Source organism: Coregonus clupeaformis, chromosome 1 (genome assembly GCF_020615455.1).
Source record: "Coregonus clupeaformis isolate EN_2021a chromosome 1, ASM2061545v1, whole genome shotgun sequence".
NCBI lineage: Eukaryota > Metazoa > Chordata > Actinopteri > Salmoniformes > Salmonidae > Coregonus > Coregonus clupeaformis.
Genome location: NC_059192.1, coordinates 1,315,816 through 1,341,602, shown reverse-complemented (window position 1 = coordinate 1,341,602; position 25,787 = coordinate 1,315,816). Strand labels below are relative to the sequence as shown.

The 25,787-nt window shown below is 43.6% G+C and overlaps 1 protein-coding gene across 1 annotated transcript; it reads right to left on the bottom strand.

Annotated features, from left to right (window-relative positions):
* Positions 1-7,152: 7,152 nt before the first annotated feature.
* Positions 7,153-25,498, bottom strand: LOC121568285 (urokinase-type plasminogen activator). Its single transcript, XM_041878846.2, has 11 exons — positions 25,337-25,498; positions 24,227-24,332; positions 23,977-24,037; positions 20,840-20,996; positions 17,758-17,855; positions 17,613-17,681; positions 17,232-17,406; positions 16,988-17,139; positions 16,728-16,868; positions 8,369-8,517; positions 7,153-7,968 (listed from the first exon to the last, which is right to left on the bottom strand). The coding sequence occupies exons 2-11, from the start codon at positions 24,281-24,283 to the stop codon at positions 7,774-7,776; spliced, it is 1,254 nt and encodes a 417-aa protein (XP_041734780.2). The 5' UTR covers positions 24,284-24,332; positions 25,337-25,498; the 3' UTR covers positions 7,153-7,773.
* Positions 25,499-25,787: the final 289 nt, after the last annotated feature.

Below are 25,787 nucleotides of genomic sequence, written 5' to 3'. Positions count from 1 at the left end.
ATCAACGCTTTACTCACCACCGGAGCAGTAATCATTCGCAGAGGAATGGCCTCTGGGTACCTGGTGGCCACACACATAATTGTCAACATAAACTGGTTACCAGATTTTGTCTTTGGTAATGGTCCAACACAATCAACCATCACTTGTTCGAATGGTTCACCTATGGCAGGTATGGGACAAAGAGGCGCGGGAGGAATAACCTGGTTCGGCTTCCCAGTTACTTGACAGGTGTGGCAAGTCCGACAGAACTGAGCCACATCTTGTTTTAAACCAGGCCAAATGAAATGTCGCAAAACTCGATCATAAGTCTTGGTGACTCCCAGATGTCCGGACCACTGGTGATCATGAGCGAGGGATAAAACATTTTGTTGAAAGGCTGTAGGAATCACTATTTGGTAAACAGCATTCCAATCTCCGCCAGCGTCAACATGGGATGTCCATTTACGCATGAGGAGATTACCATCAATGAAGTATGCCATGTTTTTCTTCTTTAGCTCCTCCTCTGAGACAACACTAGAAAAATATTTAGCCAGGCTAATGTCAACCTTTTGGTTAGCGATCAGCTGCTCACGAGTGACTGGTAACTGTATTGCCTCAGCAACAAGTTCCACATCCTTCTTCCTTTCTCTGGGCTGTTGGTCAGACTGCACCAGCTTACCAGAGGTAGCACCCGAACTATCCTCTGAGTCACACTCTCTGAATAGAATCGTGTTCGACAAGTCTATCACTTCACCCACTTGTCGTGCTTGAGCACGTGTGACAGCACAAGCGGGAACACATCTGGATAACCCTGTGCCAGCTCCTCGGAGAGAGACTGGTCACTTTTATCCAATACCTCCAATACGGGTATCACCTTTCCTCCGGCAATATCGTTGCCCATTATAAATGTCACACCTTTTACTGGCAACATAGGAGGTACTCCAACTCTGAACAATCCACTGACTAACTCAGAGTGTACGTTCACAAAGTGCAATGGCACGGGGACGAATCCTATTTCAATTCCTTGTACTAACACACTGGAACCACAATATGTATTATTGGACAAGGGCAACACATCAGATAGTATGAACGACTGCGCAGCACCAGTATTTCTGAAGATTCTAACTGGACGCTGAGCCGCTTCGTCATCTGATATGGAAACAAACCCCTCAAAAATGAACGGTTCATAACTGTGATCTGGGACAGGGACTTTAAAACCACATTCACTATGAGGCCTCTGTCTTGATTCCGGCCTTACAACCGTACGAATCAGCCCAACACCCGTTGGCGGCCTGGCGTGCTGAGGCATCCCTTGTTTGCGTTTTAGCAGAAAGCAATCATTAACCATATGTCCCACCTTATGACAATAGAAACAGTGACGCACATCTTTTGAGCGTGCTGGATGTACTGCTGGTCGACTAGGACTAAAAGTTAGCAACTCCGCGGCCCTGCTCTCCGTACGAGCCGAAAACACGCTCTTATGCGTCAACACAAACTCGTCTGCCAATACAGACGCTTCCGACAGTGAGGATACTTTCTGTTCGTTCAGATAAACTACAATGCGTTCGGGTAAGCAATTTTAAAACTCTTCTAACAAGATTAACTCCCGTAGAGAGTTAAAATCAGTTACCTTACTAGCACTGTGCCATTTGTCAAACAGATTTCCTTTGTCTCTAGCAAACTCCACATAAGTCTGAGTAGGAGACTTTTTATGAGACCTAAATCTCTGTCGATATGCCTCAGGAACAAGCTCATAGGCACGAAGAACAGTAGCTTTGACCATGTCATAATTCAAGCTATCTTCAAGAGGTAGCGCTGACAGAACCTCTTGGGCTTTTCCTGTTAATTTACATTGAAGGAATAGGCACCATACCTCTTTGGGCCATTTCAATGCTACCGCAATACATTCAAAAACACTGAAATAGGAATCAACCTCTGACTCCCTAAACACAGGTACCAAGGTGATCTGTCTACTAATATCAAAAGTAGCAGACGACACAGCTGGTGAGGATGGCTCACTAGCAGGCATAGTATGAGCAGAGACTAACCTCGCTGTTTCTGCCTCCAGTTCCATTTTACGCATCTCCAGTTCCATCTTACGCGTCTCCAGTTCTATCTTACGCGTCTCCAGTTCTTGATCAAGCCTACGCGTCTCCTGTTCTGCCTCTAGTTCCATTTTACGCATCTCCAGCTTGTCTTGCCTGATTTGTGCCCGCTCTTCCGCCTCCATTTGGAGCCGTGTCGAGCGGACATCCATCCTAGCATCACTGTCGGACAGTGGGGAGAGTGGGTCAAAACGGGGTAATGTGGCTGGAGCCTTAGCCTGGTCCTCAGACACCGACGGGCTTACAGGAGCAGCAACCACATCCCCTACAGGAGCAGCAGGGTCCGGCGGCGGTAATTCGAGCACTCGCTCGTTCAATAATATCTCTAACACTGCTTTCCTAACTTCTGCTTTCACTAAAACCCTTGATATGGGTACAGAAAAGTGGTCAGCCAAAGCCTGTAGATCCACTCTACGGCAATTCTCAAAAACCTCCCACGTAGGGTTTTCCAAAAATGCATCCAACTCAAAAGTAGCCATCCTAAACTAACACGAGCCGACGAATACTGAACACAAAACCAGTTAGTTACAGCTGCCAAGCTCAACACTGAACCAGACACTAACTAATTTGCATGAGTATTATGGGTATCAATGAGAATGATCCCGGACGAACCCCCACATTATGTTACGAACCCTGTGGCTTTAAACGTCTAGGGTGGATGGAGAAGAGACCCGTAACATAATTCATGCAAATTAGAATCGTGACATGGAACAGTGAGAACAAAAACTACACGACAACCATAAACTACCGTCAAACATAAAAGGTTTATTTTTGAACACACGGTAAAGGTTTGGGAAAAAGGGCTGAGCAGGACCCAAGAAATGAAACAATCGTGTAAAAAAAAACTAAACTGATCTCGCCTGCCTCAAGAACCGCTAAGCTACTGCTAATCATACAAAAATACAGTGGGTGGTCCGCTCAGGTCTAACTAGTGTTTATAGACAGTTTTATTCCTATGGGTAATGTATGCCCAAGGGCAACTTGCTTAAATTCCCCTTTTCCCAGAAACACACAACAAAGTTACCAAACAAAGTAACCAGCAAATGAGTGAGTACACAAAACACAGGACACCACAGTATCCATACTCACATACGGAAAATAGTCTACCAAAGTTACCAAACAGAGTAACCAGCAAATGAGTGAGTACACAAAACACAGGACACCACAGTATCCATACTCACATACGGAAATAGTCTCCCAAAGTTACCAAACAGAGTAACCAGCAAATGAGTGAGTACACAGGACACCACAGTATCCATACTCACATACGGAAATAGTCTCTAACAACAAACACAACTGACCGGCTTTTAACCAATGGGATGTGTGATTGAAAAACCAGAAACAGGTGGTGCAATGCAGAGGAATGTCCACTGATTGGTCCCCCTCAGCAATCAACAGACACTCCAACAACCACCAATCATGAACATACAGGACACCTGTGATTAGGGCAGAAGGAGAGGAAAAACACAAAAAGACACAGGATACCTGTATCCGTAACACTCATGATCATTGATGCCCCACGAGGTGAGATCTTGCATGGAGCCCCAGACCGAGGGTGAATGACCGTCATCTTGAACTTCTTCCATTTTCTAATAATTGCACCAACAGTTGTTGCCTTCTCACCAAGCTGCTTGCTTATTGTCCTGTAGCCCATCCCAGCCTTGTGCAGGTCTACAATTTTATCCCTGATGTCCTTACACAGCTCTCTGGTCTTGGCCATTGTGGAGAGGTTGGAGTCTGTTTGATTGAGTGTGTGGACAGGTGTCTTTTATACAGGTAACGAGTTCAAACAGGTGCAGTTAATACAGGTAATGAGTGGAGAACAGGAGGGCTTCTTAAAGATAAACTAACAGGTCTGTGAGAGTCGTAATTCTTACTGGTTGGTAGGTGATCAAATACTTATGTCATGCAATAAAATGCAAATTAATTACTTAAAAATCATACAATGTGATTTTCTGGATTTCCTCTCTCACAGTTGAAGTGTACCTATGATAAAAATTACAGACCTCTACATGCTTTGTAAGTAGGAAAACCTGCAAAATCGGCAGTGTATCAAATACTTGTTCTCCCCACTGTATGTGATTTCTTGAGCAGGGGGACCTTGCGGGCGCTGCAGGATTTCAGTCCTTTACGGTGTAGTGTGTTACCAATTGTTTTCTTGGTGACTATGGTCCCAACTGCCTTGAGATCATTGACTAGATCCTCCCGTGTAGTTCTGGGCTGATTCCTCACCGTTCTCATGATCATTGCAACTCCACGAGGTGAGATCTTGAATGGAGCCCCAGCCAGAGGGAGATTGACAGGTCTTTTGTGTTTCTTCCATTTGCGAATAATCGCACCAACTGTTGTCAACCTTCTCACCAAGCTGCTTGGCGATGGTCTTGTAGCCCATTCCAGCCTTGTGTAGGTCTACAATCTTGTCCCTGACATCCTTGGAGAGCTCTTTAGTCTTGGCCATGGTGGAGAGTTTGGAATCTGATCGATTGATTGCTTCTGTGGACAGGTGTCTTTTATACAGGTAACAAGCTGAGATTAGGAGCACTCCCTTTAAGAGTGTGCTCCTAATCTCAGCTCGTTACCTGTATAAAAGACACCTGGGAGCCAGAAATCTTTCTGATTGAGAGGGGGTCAAATACTTTTTTCCCTCATTAAAATGCAAATCAATTTATAAAAAATTGTACATGCGTTTTTCTGGATTTTGTTGTTGTTATTCTGTCTCTCACTGTTCAAATAAACCTACCATTAAAATTATAGACTGATCATTTCTTTGTCAGTGTGCAAATGTACAAAATCAGCAGGGGATCAAATACGTTTTTCCCTCACTGTATTAGTAACTAAAGATGGTGAAACTATTTTCAGAATGAAGGGTATTGCTGGTACAATTGCGAGACAACTGTGTTATATAGATATTGTGGTTAAAACAGCGATACATTAATTTAATGTCTTAGGATACACTTATGTGATGTATTTCGAGTATACATTTTTGAATCTTACTGTTTGAAACATGTAAGTTAATGTGAGGATTGTAACTGATATCATGAACATGTTGATTATTAAGTTACCTTATTTACATATTAGTCACTATATACATTTGAAGTATTGGGAGGTATTGATATGGGTGTTTATAGTAGTACCTATCTATGTTGCTAGGCAAGAGCTTAACTGGTTCCTATCATGGTGTTTGGTATTTGTGACATAGGAATGTTTATGCTATTTCCATCTGATCTGACCTTTGGTTGAATTCCTCAATCCTAACTAGTCCAAGGCTGTACTGATTTAACAGGGACTGAAACCATAGTGTTATCCTTTGTATCTCTCCTCAGGTATATTAGGGGAACAGAGTCAGGGTTGAACAGAGTTGAACATTTTACCTATTAACAATCTTTGATTTTCAAGCAATTGGGTCTGAAATGTCACTCATTGGACACTATGCAATTGATAATCGCATAGCATTGGATGCTATTACAGTAGATAAAGGGGGAATGTATGCGATTATAGGGGGGATGCATGTTGTACATACTGGCCATCAGAATAGGAAGGTTATGAGAAATTAACTAAAGCTATGAGAAATATATTAGAGAAAGACAGGAGTGGAAATGTGGAAACAAGACTACCTCAGTCAATATTGTGGTCTACATGTAACTTACAAAGTGTCATGAATCAATGTATTTTCTGGAATGATGTCAAGAGGTTACGAATTAATTTGTATGTTTGGTTTGTTTGGTTCAATTAATGTTATATCTGTTGAATTTCACTTACAACATCAAAATAATGAAAAGGGTGGATTGATATGACGACTGTTTGATACAAGATTATTGATGTTTGTAAACTCCTGAGCTGCATGTGGGAGAGAGGACAAGGACAAACCATGTGTTATAGAGGTCACAGGTGAGTGACAGAGGGTCGGTGTGCCAAGATAGATTGGGGGCCACTTGGGCTAATCTTAGAAGGTGTACGTGATGGAATGGCCTGGCTAGGGTGCCACATGATACCATGTATGGGGATACTATTGTAGGAGATAAGTGACACTCAATAATGGTTGGCAGATGTTGGACAGAAGTAGCTCGGAGAGCATTATATAAACTGAGAGATTTTCTATGGAAGTCATTCATATGACAAGAGGCTACGCACGTACCGCTTGTCATATTGAATCCAGTACTGTAACCAATAAATAAAGATGAATCAACTCTCCAGCTGAGTGTCGAATACTCTCTTGCATCCTGAACTTCTCGATACCAGAAACTCATCATAACAGTGAGTGTGGATATTTATAAGTGAAAGAAAGTGAATCATCAACGTTATAAAAAACAGTGTTGCGGGGCAAATCAACCTTTTTTTCTAAATGAGTGGCATTTGAATTTGTTGATAAAATGCGGGACATGATTGTTTGATTGCGGGACAAAGGGCCAAAATGCGTGACTGTCCCGCACAATACGGGACATGTGGTCACCCTACATGCAATCCAAGTTTCCCACTCATAATTAACACATAGAAGTTTATTATGAACTGTTTCGATGTCGCAATCTCAGTTATGACCAGTGTGCACTTTCTGGCGGTTTTTTTGTCCCGAATTTCCACGTTTCCGATATCACATTAGACCATCTGACCAATGCAGCAATAGACCATCTGACCATTACAACTCAGCTACAGTATACATCGTGAAAACTTGGTCAACTAACACAGGTGCCTGAATGCCCAATATTAAATCAACAGAAACGTTAAGTCTGTAATTTTTGTGTATTATGAATGAACATCATATTTACAATAGAACATTGGAGTGATATATAGAGAGGAGCCCGCTCCTAGCAGAACATTCACTCCAAAATCATACATTTAACAAAAATTGCATAAAATATTTCTAACCTCAAAATACATCTCAAACCGACATGACAGAATTCAAACAATTCATACCAAAATAAAATATGATAATTTCTTTTAAATAAAAAAATTAAATAAAAATCACTATGAAAAATATAAAAGTTAAATAATAATAATATGCCATTTAGCAGACACTTTTATCCAAAGCGACTTACAGTCATGCGTGCATAAATTTTTTGTGTATGGGTGGTCCAGGGGATCGAACCCACTACCTTGGCGTTACAAGCGCCGTGCTCTACCAGCTGAGCTACAGAGGACCACATAAACCTGACATTGCAAAAGTAACTTGACAGGTCAGTATCATCGTATTCACAAACAATGAAGTCAGCTAAGCAGTGGAAACACAGTTTAACATTAACATTAAACACAGTCTCTCGTAACAGACTGCACGTGAGATTTGGTTCTGGGTACGGAGATAACATGTAAAAAAATGACCTGTATATTCCTTAGGTCTTATCCTGATATTGTAGATATGTAGTAGTTTGATAATATAGCAGTTAAATACAGTATAACTTTTATATTTACACTAAACAATTACCTGTATGTTCTCTAGGTCTTGTTCAGCTGTGAAAGCAGCTTGGATTAAGCTGCAAATGTCTGAATGCACCATCACAGGAAGCTGTTGTAAGCGGAGTTAGCTCGCTCTGGCCCTCCTGAAATTGCACCCTATTATAGTGCAAAACTAAAAGGCACCCTATTCACTATATGGGGCACTACTTTTGGCCAGAGCGAGCTAACTCCGCTTACAACAGCTTTATTTCTAAAGCAACATAGCCCCTGCATTGAAGGGTCAGGGATCAGATGTTGGGGGTTATTTCTGGGGGTACATGGCCCCTGTGGTGTAGGCGGGGAGCCCCGTTTTCTGTGAGATCCAGGTGTTGTAGTTGGTGATGCGGGTGTAGACCCCCGGTTTGTTCTTGCGAGCACACCCATCCCCCCAGCTCACCACACCGAACACAAACACACGGCCCAACACTTCACACACCAACGGACCGCCAGAGTCACCCTGCAGACAGGAGAGAACTGTTAACATACACTTTATAAAGTGCACACACAAACGCACACAAACAAACACACAGGATATCAACCCGGGTCCCCCACGGGAGGAACCAATGTCTTAACCATTAGACCAAGAGGAAATTCTCTGGCTGGGGCTGACACTGATTATGAAGTCACAGGCAGGGCTACCTCATCACGAGACCTTGAGCAACCATGAACCAGACTCATCCGCTGCACACACACGCGCGCACACACACACACACACACACACACACACACACACACACACACACACACACACACACACACACACACACACACACACACACACACACACACACACACACACACACACACACACACACACACACACACACACACACACAAACACAAACACAAACACGTACCTGGCAGGAGTCAGTTTTCCAGTCAGGACTCCCGGCACAGAACATGTTGTTTGTGATAAGGTTTCCATAGTATTCCTCGCGCTTACAGACACTTTGGGACATCAGCGCCACCTTTGCCTCGCGGAGGTACTGCGAGTACTGCCACGCTCCTAAACACAAACAAATGTACAGTTAGCAACACACAAAATATTATTCCATATTCTTACAACATATTTAAGATGTTAAACTTACACTGTAAAAAAATATTTACTGAGTAAACTTAAAAAACATTTGTGACCTGGCTGCTTTAAAATGTTATGCCAAGTAAAATCTAGATTTCATGTTGAGTTAACTTAATCTAAAGTTACTTAAACCTAGTAAAGTAAGTGGAACTGACAAATTTGGATTTAATAACTTGTTGAGTGAACTTGATACTGTACTTTTAGTCAAATCAGTGTCCTTCAACTGATGATTTTAGTTGTCCTAACAAAGCTACTCAAGTTGTTTTGACAAATTAGTTCGGATGGTAGCATTAGGGTAATTGATATTGATAATGTTGATAAAACCAGTGATGATCATCTATTTGCACCTGTTGTAAATAGGAGGAACAGGAGTGAGAGAAATCACAATGAGGGTGATGGAGGGATGAATACTGCTGGAGAAACAATGAGTAGTGTTGAGTGTAGACCTGTAAAGCGCAGGACTACTCTAGACAAAGAGGTTGGAGTATAAAGTTATGGTAGTGTTCTCAGAACCAGCAAATAAGTACTTACATCCATTGCATTTGACAAAAGCAATTAGGTAAGAGATTGGGGTGATTAAGGATGCCAAACCGCTGGGTTATGGGAAGGTCCTGATCGCAAAAAGTCAAATTCAGCAGGAGAAAGTTTTGAAGTTTAACTCAATACATGGGGTTTGGGTGAAATGTCACATTCCCGGTGCTATGTCTAAAATGAGAGGCGTAATTGCTGGGATGCCATTGGGAATTACCATGGAAGAAGTTAAGGATTCCCTGAAAGGAGGAAAAGTTATTGACGTGAAAAGGATGAAAAGCAACAAGAGTGGCAGTCGGGTGGACACTACAACTGTATTGTTACACTACAACTGTACTGTTATAATTTCAGGGGAACCTGCCGAAAATGGTGCAGCTAGGATAACTCAATTATCCCGTTAGAGAGTATGTGCCCCATCCACTTCGGTGCTTTAAGTGCCAACGGATGGGGCATTTTGCAAATGTATGCAAAGGTATAATGAGATGTGCAAAGTGTGGTGGGGATCACGAGTATGGAAAATGTGGGCCCGATGTTTAAGTTAAATGTAACTTTGATGGAGAACATAGTGCAGCATATGGAGGATGTGAAGTACAACAGAAAGCCATGGAAGCGCAGAGGAACAAAATTACAAACAACGTATCCTATGCTGAGGCTGTTCGGAAAGTGAAAAACAAACCTAGTGTTCAAAATACTCCAGATACAACAATCGGCACATAGTGGCCGCTCCGAGGAGGCCTGTGGAACCTCAGACAATCGTTAATGTGATATGCGAGCAGAAATTCTCGATTACAGAGAGAATCCATGGTAGTATATCGTGTAGACTTTTTGGCCTTCATGTGTAGGGCAACTGCTACACATAAGAGCAGGACTGCACAAATAAAATAAGTAGTGAAGGCAGCCATAGATATTCTGGGGATTTCTGAAGTTACGGTAGAAATGATACATCGGATGCTGAACCAAAATTCAAATAATGATAAATAGTATTATGGTGTACTTGTTGTTCAATGGGACGCTAGGGTTTGATAGCCAATGGACAAATATTTATGAAGTGTATACATCATTTAGATGTTTTACCGGGTGTGGTGTTTATACAAGAAACATGGCTTAAACCTCAATTGGATTATATTATACCTGGGTTTATCGCGGAAGTGATAGAATAGAGGGTTCGGAGGTGGGTGTACTACATTTTTTAAAGTAGGTGTAGCACATAGAGCGATTAATGGTTTTAAAGAACATGAATGTGTGGCAGTGGAGATGTGTAGAGAAGGGGGTAATATCAAAATCAAATGTTATTGGTCACATACACATATTTAGCAGATGTTATTGTTGGTGTAGCGAAATGCTTGTGTTCCTAGCTCCAACAAGTGCAGTAGTATCTAACAATTCACAACAATACACACAAATCTAAAAGTAAAAGAATGTATAAATATTAAGACGAGCAATGTCGGAGTGGCATTGACTAAAATACAGTAGAATACAGTATATACATATGAAATTAGTGAAACTGATTCCATGTCTATGTACATAGGGCTGCAGCCTCTAAGGTGCAGGGTTGAGTAACCAGTTGTGTAAAGTACTTAACTAAAAATACTTTAAAATACTACTCAAGTCGTTTTTTGGGGTATCTGTACTTTACTTTACTATTTATATTTTTGAGAACTTTTACTACACTACATTCCTAAAGAAAATAATGTACTTTTTACTCCATACATTTATCCTGACACACAAAAGTTCTTATCAAGAGAACAACCCTGGTCATCCCTACTGCCTATGATCTGGCGGACTCACTAAACACAAATGCTTCATTTGTAAAATATGTCTGGGTGTTGGTACATAAAAAAATAAAAAATAAATGGTGCCGTCTGGTTTGCTTAATATAAGGAATTTGAAATGATTTATACTTTTACTTTTACCTTTGATACTTAAGTATATTTTAGCGATTACATTTACTTTTGATATTTAAAACAAAATACTTTTTGACTTTTACTCAAGTAGTACTTTACTGGGTGACTTTCACTTTTACTTGAGTCATTTCCTATTAACATTTACATTTTAGTCATTTAGCAGACGCTCTTATCCAGAGCGACTTACAGTTAGTGAATACATTTTTTTTTTTATACTGGCCCCCCGTGGGAATCGAACCCACAACCCTGGCATTGCAAACGCCATGCTCTATCAACTGAGCTACATCCCTGCCGGCCATTAACCTCCCCTACCCTGGACGACGCTGGGCCAATTGTGCGCCGCCCATGAGTCTCCCGGTCGCGGCCGGCGGCGACAGAGCCTGGATTCGAACCAGGATCTCTAGTGGCACAGTTAGCACTGCGATGCAGTGCCTTAGACCACTGCGCCACTCAGGAGTACAGTATTAAGGTATCTTTACTTTTACTCAAGTATGACAATTGGGTATTTTTTCCACCACTGTGAGTAACCGGGTGGCAGATGGCTAGTGATGGCTTTTTAACAGTCGGATGGCCTTGAGATAGAAGCTTTGATGCACCTGTACTGACCTCGCCTTCTGGATGATAGCGGAGTGAACAGGCCGTGGCTCGTGTGGTTGATGTCCTTGATCATCTTTTTGGCCTTCCTGTGACATTGGGTGCTGAAGGTGTCCTGGAGGGACACTCCGCCAGGGCTCTCACCACCTCCCTGTAGGCTCTCGTTATTGTTGGTAATCTAGCATACTACTGTTGTATCGTCTGCAAACTTGATGATTGAGTTGGAGGCGTGCGTGGCCACGCAGTCATGGGTGAACAGGGAGTACAGGAGGGGGCTGAACACGCACCCTTGTGGGGCCCCTGTGTTGAGGATCAGCGAAGTGGAGGTGTTGTTTCCTACCTTGTCCACCTTGGGGCGGCCCGTCAGGAAATCAAGAACTCAGTTTCACAGGGTGGGGTAAAGACCCAAGGCCCCGAGCTTAATGATGAGCTTGGAGGGTACTATGGTGTTGAAGGCTGAGCTATTGTCAATGAACAACATTCTTACATAGGTATTCCTCGTCCAGATGGGATAGAGCAGTGTGCAATGCGATGGCGATTGCATCGTCTGCGGATCTATTGGGGCGGTATGCAAATTGAAGTGGGTCAAGGGTGTCAGGTAAGGTGGATGATCCTTAACTAGCCTCTCAAAGCACTTCATGATGACAGAAGTGAGTGCTACAGGGCGATAGTCATTTAGTTCAGTTACCTTTGCTTTCTTGGGTACAGGAACAATGGTGGACATCTTGAAGCAAGTGGGGACAGCAGACTGGGAAAGGGAGAGATTGAATATGTCTGTAAACACTCCAGCCAGCTGGTCTGCGCATGCTCTGAGGACGCGGCTAGGGATGTCGTCTGGGCCAGCAGCCTTGCGAGGGTTAACACGCTTAAATGTCTTACTCACGTCGGCCATGGAGAATTAGAGCCCAAAGTCCTTGAGGGTGGGTCGCGTTAGTGGCACTGTGTTATCCTCAAAGCGGGCGAAGAAGGTGTTTAGCTTGTCCGGGAGCAAGACGTCGATGTCTGCGACGTGGCTGGTTTTCCCTATGTAATCTGTGATTGTCTGTATACCCTGCCACATACGTCTCGTGTCTGAGCCGTTGAATTGTGACTCCACTTTGTCTCTGTACTGACATTTTGCCTGTTTGAATGCCTTATGGAGGGAATAACTACACTGTTTGTATTCGACCATATTCCCAGTCACCTTGCCGTGGTTAAATGCGATGGTTCGCACTTTCAGTTTTGAACGGATGCTGCCATCTATCCACAGTTTTTGGTTTGGGTAGGTTTTAATAGTCACAGTGGGAACAACATCCCCTATACACTTCCTGATGAACTCAGTCACCATGTCTGTGTATACGAACATATCCCATTCCGCGTGATGAAAACAATCTTGAAGCATGGATTCCGATTGGTCAGACCAGCGTTGAATAGACTTTAGCACGTATACTTCCTGTTTGAGTTTCTACCTATAGGAAGGAAGGAGCAGTATGGAGTCGTGATCTGATTTGCCGAAGGGAGGGCGGGGAGGGCCTTGTATCCATCCCAGAAGGGAGAGTAACAATGGTCGAGAGTTTTTGAAGTGTGAGTACTACAGGCAGTGTTTTCCTCAAATTTGCTATGTTAAAATCCCCAGCTACAATAAATGCGGCCTCAGGATATGTGGTTTCCAGTTTGCCCAAAGTCCAGTGTAGTTCCTTGAGGGCCGTCGTGGTATCGGCTTGAGGGGGAATATACATGGCTGTGACTATAACCGAAGAGAATTCTCTTGGGAGGTAATACGGACAGTAGTTAATCATGAAACATACACCACCGCCTTTCTTCTTCCTGGAGAATTCTTTATTCCTGTCTGCGCGATGTACTGAGAACCCAGCTGGCTGTATGGACGGGGACAGTATATCCGGAGAGAGCCATGAAATCCGTGAAACAGAGTATGTTACAGTCCCTGATGTCTCTCTGGAAGGAGATCCTCGCCCTGAGCTCGTCTACTTTATTGTCCAGGGACTGAACATTAGTGAGTAATATACTCAGAAGCGGTGGATGGTGTGCATGCCTCCTGAGTCAGACTAGAAGTCCACTCCGAATACATCTTCTCCGCCGGCGGCATCTTGGAGCAGCCTCTGGGATAAGTTCAATTGCCCTTGGGGGGTACGAACAAAGGATCCAATTCAGGAAAGTTGTATTTCTGGTCGTAATGCTGGTGAGTTACCACCGGTCTGATATCCAAAAGTTATTTCCGGCTGTATGTAATAACACAAAAAACGTTCTGGGCTAATAATGTAAGAACTAACACACAAAAAAAACAAAATACTGGAAAGTTGCTTAGGAGCTAGAAGCAGAGTTGACATGTCTGTCGGCGCCATCTTTACTATTACTATAATCCTTGTAAACCCATCTCTGTATCTGAATTAGACATAGTTGTGAAAACCAGTAAAGGTGATAAGGAAATATGGTGTGGAGATTTCAATGCGCATAACAGCTTGTGGGGCAGCAATACAACAGATGCCAATGAGAGTGGTTGAAGATTTTATGGAGCGGAGGGGACTAGCTTGTATAAATTATGGTCGGAGGACACGGGTAAATGTGACTAGAGGTACATTGTCATGTTTAGATCTTACATTGGTGTCCTCCTCCATTGCTGGTATATGTGAGTGGGATGTGAAGATAGAATCCACAGTAGGCAGTGATCATTTCCCAGTCATGTGCAACATAGATCTTGACGTATGTTTTCAGAAAAGGGAACTGGTTTCAAGTTGGTGCTTTGACAAAGCAAAATGGGAACTTTTTTACACTGTGTGAAAAGGAGAGTCATAAATTGTCAATGGAAGGGTTGGTAGAAGACTGTGCTGCATCTGTGAATTCAGTCATATTGGATGCTGCCTTATTGGCTATTCCAATAAGAGGGGGGATGATAGACGAAAGATAGTTGGTGGACTGAAACATTGAGGGAAAAAAGTATTTGATCCCCTGCTGATTTTGTAAGTTTGCCCACTGACAAAGACATGATCAGTCTATAATTTTAATGGTAGGTTTATTTGAACAGTGAGAGACAGAATAACAACAAAAAAATCCAGAAAAATGCATGTCAAAAAAGTTATAAATTGATTTGCATTTTAATGAGGGAAATAAGTATTTGACCCCTCTGCAAAACATGACTTAGTACTTGGTGGCAAAACCCTTGTTGGCAATCACAGAGGTCAGACGTTTCTTGTAGTTGGCCACCAGGTTTGCACACATCTCAGGAGGGATTTTGTTCCACTCCTATTTGCAGATCTTCTCCAAGTCATTAAGGTTTCGAGGCTGACGTTTGGCAACTCGAACCTTCAGCTCCCTCCACAGAATTTCTATGGGATTAAGGTCTGGAGACTGGCTAGGCCACTCCAGGACCTTAATGTGCTTCTTCTTGAGCCACTCCTTTGTTGCCTTGGCCGTGTGTTTTGGGTCATTGTCATGCTGGAATACCCATCCACAACCCATTTTCAATGCCCTGGCTGAGGGAAGGAGGTTCTCACCCAAGATTTGACGGTACATGGCCCCGTCCATCGTCCCTTTGATGCTGTGAAGTTGTCCTATCCCCTTAGCAGAAAAAACCCCCCAAAGCATAATGTTACCACCTCCATGTTTGACGGTGGGGATGGTGTTCTTGGGGTCATAGGCAGCATTCCTCCTCCTCCAAACACGGCGAGTTGAGTTGATGCCAAAGAGCTTGATTTTGGTCTCATCTGACCACAACACTTTCACCCAGTTCTCCTCTGAATCATTCAGATGTTCATTGGCAAACTTCAGACGGGCCTGTATATGTGCTTTCTTGAGCAGGGGGACCTTGCGGGCGCTGCAGGATTTCAGTCCTTCACGGCGTAGTGTGTTACCAATTGTTTTCTTGGTGACTATGGTCCCAGCTGCCTTGAGATCATTGACAAGATCCTCCCGTGTAGTTCTGGGCTGATTCCTCACCGTTCTCATGATCATTGCAACTCCACGAGGTGAGATCTTGAATGGAGCCCCAGGCCAAGGGAGATTGACAGTTATTTTGTGTTTCTTCCATTTGCGAATAATCGCACCAACTGTTGTCACATTCTCACCAAGCTGCTTGGCGATGGTCTTGTAGCCCATTTCAGCCTTGTGTAGGTCTACAATCTTGACCCTGACATCCTTGGAGAGCTCTTTGGTCTTGGCCATGGTGGAGAGTTTGGAATCTGATTAATTGATTGCTTCTGTGGACAGGTGTCTTTTATACAGGTAACAAACTGAGATTAGGAGCACTCCCATTAAGAGTGTGCTCCTAATCTCAGCTCGTTACCTGTATAAAAGACACCTGGGAGCCAGACATTTTTCTGATTGAGAGGGGGTCAAATACTTATTTCCCAGATGATGGTGCCAGATGATGGTGCCATTTGGAAAAGGGGAAGGAATATTCCTTATGGAATAGAGAAAATGCAAGGTGCAGTTGTAGCAGTAGAGGAATGGTCCTTATCATTGGGTTTCTAGTTATCTTTATCTAAATCTTGCCACATGTTGTTCGCTAACAAAAATATTGTTCAATTATATGGAGAACGAATGGAAATTGTAACATAATTTAAGTATTTGGGGCTATGGTTTGATGAAAAGCTTACATGGAGACATCATATTACATGTATTGAGACTAAATGTAAGAAAGTATTAAGTCTTATGAGGACAATAGTTGGGCATGATTGGGGGGCAACAAAATAGGAAAAACGCCGAAGGGGATGAATACTTTTACAAGGCACTGTATAAGCTAAAGCCATCAGTAAACAATTACATTTTAGTCATTTAGCAGACGCTCTTATCCAGAGCGACTTACAGTTAGTGAGTGCAAACATCATTAGATTTTTCATACTGGCCCCCCGTGGGAATCGAATCCACAACCCTGGCATTGCAAACGCCATGCTCTACCAACTGAGCTACATCCCTGCCGGCCATTCCCTCCCCTACCCTGGACGATGCTGGGCCAATTGTGCGCCACCCCATGGGTCTCCCGGCCGCGGCCGGCTACAACAGAGCCTGGATTTGAACCAGGATCTCTAGTGGCACAGCTAGACCACTGCGCCACTCGGGAGGAACCATATGGGTTATGGTTAGGGGTCAGAGGTTAGGAGTTAGAGGTCGTACCTTCTCTCGTCTTGCCGTATCCTGCAATGCTACAGATGGCCCCCGGGGGCAGCATGGTGAGAGGAGGGGGCAGACACACCGTCCGCACTGATTTGCTTCGCACCGCACACACACCATCCTTGCTCCGCAGCTTCAGCAGGGCTGAAACACACACATGCACTCACATGTTATACATACACACATCATCACTGCTCCTTAGCTTTATCAAGGTTGCAAAATATACACATGATTTATACATACACACACACACAGATCTGTACCTATATCATTGTTGTAGTTCCCAGCGTTGTTACTATAGTCCTGGTGTAAAATCAGCTGTTCTACTTTGAATTTCTGCTCTCTGATGCTGTTGCTCTCATTGATGCTGCTCTTCCCCAGATACACTGACACACTCCGAGTTGACGTGGTCTCACTGCGACACACACAGAAAATACACACATTAACACACACACACACACACACACACACACACACACACACACACACACACATACACACACATACCCGTCGGGGAAGCAGTGAGCAGCAGTGAGGACCCAACAGGGGGCGATGAGGGAGCCTCCACACTGGAAATGATCGTGATGGAAAATGGCCGCCATCCATGGCTGGGACTCTACGGACGCCACCGCACCGCCCACCACCTTAAAACGTTTTACGTCTTTCTCTCCACAAGTGGACTCTACACACACACAGACACAAACAGACACATACGCTCACTGCCAATATCGTTGCTGCTCTTACTCTCCTCCCTTTCCTCAGCAGTACTGAACTATACAGATCCATCAGTCCATACTGTACTTCATTTCAACACTAAATCTCATGTAAAAAATAGAATAGGGTCAGGGTTAGGTGTTAGGGTTAGAGGTCAGGGCAAGGAGAACCCACCTGTGTCCATCTGCGGGGAGCGAGGAGCTCTAGGTTCTGAAGAACTGCCTGGGGAACCAGTAGGAGAACCTGTTTGGACAGAGCTATGAGAACCTGAGAACCTACAGCCCACTAAATCGTAGAACTGTTTGTGTGTGTGTCTCACCAGTCTCTGGATTACATTGAGGGATGTCACAGAACTCTCTGACGATCTTCTTGCCTCTCCTCACTCTGCACCACGGCCGCAAGCTCTGGTCTGGGTTCCTGTCAATCAATCAAATCAAATGGTGTTCATATTTTTTTTATATGCTTCACAGCAATCTAGGCCTAACCATCAAAAAGCAAGGCTGGTAGAGATGACAGTGTCAAGGAAAATCTTCCCTGAATGGAACAAACCTTGAGAAGAACCATAATGTAAAGGGGTCTAAAATGTCTGGGTGCATCTCAGTAGTCTAAACAATTACCCTTTCCTCATATCCTCTCCTTTATCTGCAGAGGGCTGGGTGAAAACAATAAAGATGCTGACCCATATAGTAGGGGGGGTGGGTTTAGTCACAGAGTCACAAGTTCCATTAGGGGAGATGGAGAGAGACGAGGGTTGCATCCCAAATGGCACCCTATTCCCTATATAGTGCACTTCTTTTGACCCATATGGCTCTTGTCAAAAGAAGTGCACTATGTAGAGAATAGGGTGCCATTTGTGCCGCATCCGAGGAGGAGGGCTTATCTGTGTAAACATTGAACTATTCCCAGGGAAATTACTAATTACAGAAGAGGATGTAGAGATTGTGGTTTGAAGTTATTTCCTAAATCTCTATTATCAGCTCAGACAACGATGAGAACACAACACACTCATACTTCCTTATGACAAAACGCATGCACATGCACACTCACATCATGTGACTCCTGTTCCCTAGTGACAGTAAGATCATGATAGATGTGTATGTGTGCATGGGCGCCTGACTTTTTCTGAAAGCGGGGTTGCAAAAGAAATCATAAAATAAAACATTTAAACAATTTCCTGCAATTCTACACTTTCTTCAAAGGGGGAATCCATATTTATGAACAGAACACAACCATTCTTCTTAGGTTTTGCCACAATAAATGATATGGAACTCAAGTGAATGAAAACAAAATACATTTTTAGGCCAGAAAAAAATATGTGCGCATTTACAGTATCTATATGCCAACAGTGCACAACAATGCCTATGTGTGTGTGTGTTTGTGTGTGTGTGCTCATTTTGGAAGTGGGTTGCTTTTTTAACTCTTTCATGGAGCAGGCCTTTGCTGATTAGTTACTGAAATACCAGCCCATTGTGTCACATCTGAACAGCCGCCGTTATCAGTGCAAGATTGTGGTGCTGATATTCAGAAGTCTTGGCAATGTACAGTGGGGAAAAAAAGTATTTAGTCAGCCACCAATTGTGCAAGTTCTCCCACTTAAAAAGATGAGAGAGGCCTGTAATTTTCATCATAGGTACACGTCAACTATGACAGACAAAATCACATTGTAGGATTTTTAACGAATTTATTTGCAAATTATGGTGGAAAATAAGTATTTGGTCAATAACAAAAGTTTCTCAATACTTTGTTATATACCCTTTGTTGGCAATGACACAGGTCAAACGTTTTCTGTAAGTCTTCACAAGGTTTTCACACACTGTTGCTGGTATTTTGGCCCATTCCTCCATGCAGATCTCCTCTAGAGCAGTGATGTTTTGGGGCTGTCGCTGGGCAACACGGACTTTCAACTCCAAAGATTGTCTATGTGGTTGAGATCTGGAGACTGGCTAGGCCACTCCAGGACCTTGAAATGCTTCTTACGAAGCCACTCCTTCGTTGCCGGGCGGTGTGTTTGGGATCATTGTCATGCTGAAAGACCCAGCCACGTTTCATCTTCAATGCCCTTGCTGATGGAAGGAGGTTTTCACTCAAAATCTCACGATACATGGCCCCATTCATTCTTTCCTTTACACGGATCAGTCATCCTGGTCCCTTTGCAGAAAAACAGCCCCAAAGCATGATGTTTCCACCCCCATGCTTCACAGTAGGTATGGTGTTCTTTGGATGCAACTCAGCATTCTTTGTCCTCCAAACACGACGAGTTGAGTTTTTACCAAAAAGTTCTATTTTGGTTTCATCTGACCATATGACATTCTCCCAATCCTCTTCTGGATCATCCAAATGCACTCTAGCAAACTTCAGACGGGCCTGGACATGTACTGGCTTAAGCAGGGGGACACATCTTGCACTGCAGGATTTGAGTCCCTGGCGGCGTAGTGTGTTACTGATGGTAGGCTTTGTTACTTTGGTCCCAGCTCTCTGCAGGTCATTCACTAGGTCCCCCCGTGTGGTTCTGGGATTTTTGCTCACCGTTCTTGTGATCATTTTGACCCCACGGGGTGAGATCTTGCGTGGAGCACTAGATCGAGGGATATTATCAGTGGTCTTGTATGTCTTCCATTTCTTAATAATTGCTCCCACAGTTGATTTCTTCAAACCAAGCTGCTTACCTATTGCAGATTCAGTCTTCCCAGCCTGGTGCAGGTCTACAATTTTGTTTCTGGTGTCCTTTGACAGCTCTTTGGTCTTGGCCATAGTGGAGTTTGGAGTGTGACTGTTTGAGGTTGTGGACAGGTGTCTTTTATACTGATAACAAGTTCAAACAGGTGCCATTAATACAGGTAACGAGTGGAGGACAGAGGACCCTCTTAAAGAAGAAGTTACAGGTCTGTGAGAGCCAGAAATCTTGCTTGTTTGTAGGTGACCAAATACTTATTTTCCACCATAATTTGCAAATAAATTCATTAAAAATCCTACAATGTGATTTTCTGGATTTCTTTTCCTCAATTTGTCTGTCATAGTTGACGTGTACCTATGATGAAAATTACAGGCCTCTCTCATCTTTTTAAGTGGGAGAACTTGCACAATTGGAGGCTGACTAAATACTTTTTTTCCCCACTGTACATAGGCTGACAATACGTTGTGGCCTTCAGATTGCAGGCCTGAATAAGACAAAGGCAAAGCAGCTAGTGAAGTACTGCTCCATGTCAACAGTCATGGGCAGCCTTGCTGTCTGGAGACGAAGGTGCTATCTGTATCCATAAGTGTCCAGATATCCTTGTCCTTTGAAATGTTTGAATCCATCTCGACTGTAATGTGATTTGTGGATTCAAATAAAGTATTTAAAATGTGTGTGTGTGTGTGTGTGTGCGTACGTACTTAGGTAGGTGCGTGTGTGTGCATACCTGCAGTAGTTATGTGTTCCCAGTCCCAGAAAGAGCGTGTGGGCTCCGATCCTCTCAAAGCGGTTCCAGTGGAGACACCTGCGACCTCTGTCTGACACCGCCTCCAAACCCCTGTAACTTCCTCCATCTCCAACCTGACACTCTCCCGATGACCTCACTGCAAAACAGATTGACAAGATGAAGGAGGGAAAATAAGGCTTACGCCACGTTCACATGCTAGTCGGAACTAGGAAACTCTGACATTTCTGACTTGCTGATTCGTTGAACGTGGCACGTGTATGACTACAACCAGATAGCAAATTGAAAATTTCTGAGTTTCCTAGTTCCAACTAGCATATGAACGCATTACCTAAAAATAGGGTTGCAAAGGGAGGGAATGTTAGCGGTAAATTTCTTAAACTACCGGAATTTTCTAAACTTTCAAGGATTTTAAGTAATCTACACACAATACCCCATAATGACAAAGCAAAAAAAGTTTCTGACATTTTTGCTAATTTATAAACAAATTAAAACGTAAATATAACATTTACATAAGTATTCAGACCCTTTACTCAGTACTGTGTTGAAGCACCTTTGACGGCGACTACAGCATTGAGTCTTCTTGGTATGACGCTACAAGCTTGGCACACCTGTATTTGGGGAGTTTCTCCCATTCTTCTCTGCAGATCCTCTCAAGCTCTGTCAGGTTGGATGGGGAGCAGTGCTGCACAGCTATTTTCAGGTCTCTCCAGAGATGTTCGTTCAGGTTCAAGTCTAGGCTCTGGCTGGGCCACTAAATGACATTCAGAGACTTGTCCCGAAGCCACTCCTGCGTTGTCTTGGCTGTGTGCTTAGGGTCATTGTCCTGTTGGAAGGTGAACCTTTGCCCCAGTCTGAGGTCCTGAGTGCTCTGGAGCAGGTTTTCATCAAGGATCTCTCTGTACTTTGCTCCGTTCATCTTTGCCTCGATCCTGACTAGTACCCCAGTCCCTGCCGCTAAAAACATCCCCACAGCATGATGCTGCCACCACCATGCTTCACCGTAGGGATGGTGGCAGGTTTCCTCCAGACATGATGTTTAGCATTCAGGCTATAGAGTTCAATCTTGGTTTCGTCAGACCGGAGAATCTTGTTTCTCATGGTCTGAGAGTCTTTAGGTGCCTTTTGGCAAACTCCAAGCGGGCTGTCATGTGCCTTTTACTGAGGAGTGGCTTTCGTCTGGCCACTCTACCATAAAGGCCTGATTGGTGGAGTGCTGCAGAGATGGTTGTCCTTCTGGAAGGTTCTCCCATCTCCACAGAGGATCTCTAGAGCTCTGTCAAAGTGACCGTTGGGTTCTTGGTCACCTCCCTGACCAAGGCCCTTCTCCTTCGATTGCTCAGTTTGGCCGGGCGGCCAGCTCTAGGAAGAGTCTTGGTGGTTCCAAACTTCTTCCATTTAAGAATGATGGAGGCCACTGTGTTCTTGGGGACCTTCAATGATGCAGACATTTTTTGGTACCCTTCCCCAGATCTGTGCCTCGACACAATCCTGTCTTCGACATCATGGCTTGGTTTTTGCTCTGACATGCACTGTCAACTGCGGGACCTTATATAGACTGGTGTGTGCCTTTCTAAATCATGTCCAGTCAATTGAATTTACCACAGGTGGACTCCAATGAAGTTGTAAAAACACCAAGGATGATCAATCGAAACAGAATGCAACTTCGAGTCTCATAGCAAAGGGTCTGAATACTTATGTAAATAAGGTATCTCTTTTTTATTTGTAATACATTTGCTACAATTTCTAAAAACCTGTTTTCGTTTAGTCATTATGGGGTGTTGTGTGTAGATTGCTGAGGAAAACATTTATTTAATCAATTTTAGAATAAGGCTGTAACGTAACAAAATGTGGAAAAAGTCAAGGGGTCTGAATACTTTCCAAAGGCACTGTATACAGAAGTATGTGGACACCCCATCAAATTAGTGGATTCTGCTATTTCAGCCACACCCGTTGCTGACAGGTGTATAAAATCAAGCACACAGCCATGCAATCTCCATAAACAAACATTGGCAGTAGAATGGCGTTACTGAAGAGCTCAGTGACTTTCAACGTGGCATCGTCATAAGATGACAAGTCAGTTCGTAAAATGTCTGCCCTGCTAGAGATGTAAGTGCTGTTATTTTGAAACGTTTGGAAACATCTTGGAGCAACAATGGCTCAGCTGCGAGTGGTATTCCACACAAGCTCACAGAACGGGACCGCCGAGTGCTGAAGCGCATAAAAATCGTCTGTTCTCAGTTGCAACACTCACTACCGAGTTTCAAACTGCCCCTGGAAGCAACGTCAGCACATTATATTTTCGTCGGGAGCTTCATGAAATGGTTTCCATGTCCGAGCAGCCGCACACAAGCTTAAGATCACCATGCGCAATGCCAAGTGTCGGCTTGAGTGTTGTAAAGCTCGCCTCCATTTGACTCTGGAGCAGTGAAACGTGTTCTCTGGAGTGATGAATCACCCTTCATCATCTGGCAGTCTAACGGATTAATCTGGGTTTGGCATAGTGCCAACTGTAAAGTTTGGTGGAGGAGGAATAATGATCTGGGGCTGTTTTTCATGGTTCGGGCTAGGCCCCTTAGTTCCAATGAAGGGAAATCTTAATGCTACAGCATACAATGACATTCTAGGCAATTCTGTGCTTCCAACTTTGTGGCAACAGTTTTGGGGAAGGCCCATTCCTGTTTCAGCATGACAATTCCCCCGTGCACAAAGCGAGGTCCATACAGAAATGGCTTGTCGAGATCGGTGTGGAAGAACTTGACTGGCCTGCACAGAGCCCTGACCTCAACAACCCCTTCGAACGCCTTTGGGATGAATTGAAATGCCGACTGCGAGCCAGGCCTAATCGCCCAACATCAGTGCCTGACCTCACTAATGCTCGTGGCTGAATGGATGCAAGTCCCTGCAGCAATGTTCCAACATCTAGTGGAAAGCCTTCCCAGAAGAGTGGAGGCTGTTATAGCAGCAAAGGGGGTACCAACTCCATATTAATGCCCATGATTTAAGAATGAGATGTTCGATGAGCAGGTGGTCATATAGATTATATAGTAACATATATGAATCTATCATAAAACCCTCAGGCTTTAGTCTATGAGATGGAGTTAGGATAACAAACTCACCTTTGCGTACTTCCTCTGCAGCCTGGAACAGTTTGGCCGAGGGCCAACTACCTACTGACACCTAGATAGACAGAAAATATACAGAAAGAGGGCCAAAAAGAGAGGATCAGGTTTCAGGACTGAGCTTCTCCTAAGGTGTGTGTGTTAGTGCTTGCAGGAACTAAAGCCTGCCCATCCTCCTACTTCCCTCGCGCCATATGGTGAATACAGCAACAGGAAGTTATGATAACAATTTCCTCTTCCTGCTTACCGTTTCAGCGCTGGAGATGACAGTTGCAACTAGCGACAAGATGAGTGACAGGTTCATCTTTGCTTCCTCTTCTCCTTATATGGGTCTTTATAATGGGCTTTCTGTTCTAAAAAAACATTTTGCAGAAATTAGAAATAAAACATCTGCTTTTACACAGCACTCCGAAATAAACACTCTGTTCCCTTATTTGGAGGTTTTGATTGTCATAACGCATTTTCTCCCTAAACATTGCCCATCCAGCCTCCACATTTAAAATGGTACCCTGGCTCATTTGTGTTGTGTCACTCCTACTTAGTCACATAACTAACAAGAGATGGTACTCAGCGGTATGTTTTGACCACATGAGTTGATAGACAATACCATCGTTTTTTAAGTCTGAGACCATGTGCCGAGACCAAGAACCAGACCAGAACATTGGTGGCAAGACTCAGTGTATCAAGACCATGACAACACCAAGACCGTCTCGAGTGATCTCAAGACCAAGACCACATGATAAAGGCTCATCTCTTTGTGAAAGTACTGAATTACAACATCATATCTACACTGTGTGTGAACACAGAACGTCTGCACATCATATCTGTGTTTGTGGGAAACTACAGTATCAATGTAAAAGAACAGCATAACTTGTGTTCCTGTGAAAGTACGGTATCACAGACTGAATCCCAATCTTTGAGATTATATAAACTCTGACTCACCAACACTCCTCCTGTCATGAATCTATAATCCATAACCCTTATTATCACATATTCCATAAACCATATGAATCCACCACATCCATAACTCCTTTATAAAACTAATGGAAATTAAGTGCTACAGTTAGTTACTTTTACCTAATGCCTTTGCTGCAGCATAAGTATATTGTTAATGTACAATCAATCATCATACATTTCTTAAATATGCCCCTGACGGTGTAGTTACATCCGCTTTGTTGTAGTTCCAGCCACTCGTGGCAATGGCTGGAGCAGAATTAGTGGAACGGTATGAAATACATCAAACACATGGTTTCCATGTGTTTGATGCCATTCCATTTCCACGGATCCGGCTATTATTATGAGCCGTCCACCCGTGGTACACACACACACAAAAACCCAGAGTAGATCTGCTGCTTACCTTCCACAGCTCAGTCCTTTTTACTCTGTTGGCTACTGGCTACTGTCTCCTGTCTCCTGTCTGTGCCCTAGAGTTCTGTCTAAATGTCAATCTGAAGGATCCTGTGATTTGAATTATGTTCTGCAGCTCTTTTTGTCTCAGGATCTGATTATGTCTCTGTCTGGCCATCCCTCTCAAGGCTCCCTCCTTTAGTAAACCAGCAGGGGGAGTGGCTGGGGTTGGGAGGTGTTAATGAATGACAGACAGCTGGTTTATGATATGTGTGGTGGAATGCCTCTCAACCAATGACTCACCCTCGCTGACACGACACTCGCACTCACTTTTCACAGTTGTGGAACGCTAGACACAACAGGAAGCAGTCCTAATATGGAAATCACCGACATACCCTCAAATCAGAAATTATGAAGTCACTTACAACTGTCTCTGACCAGCCAGAACTCAACTGCAGTGA

Coding starts and splice junctions, on each gene's coding strand:
- LOC121568285 (XM_041878846.2), bottom strand. CDS start 24,283: ATGAACCTGTCACTCATCTTGTCGCTAGTTGCAACTGTCATCTCCAGC. Junction 17,856..20,839: donor GGAACACATAACTACTGCAG/GTATGCACACAC, acceptor ATTGATTGACAG/GAACCCAGACCAGAGCTTGC. Junction 17,140..17,231: donor GCTCACTGCTTCCCCGACGG/GTATGTGTGTGT, acceptor TGTGTGTCGCAG/TGAGACCACGTCAACTCGGA.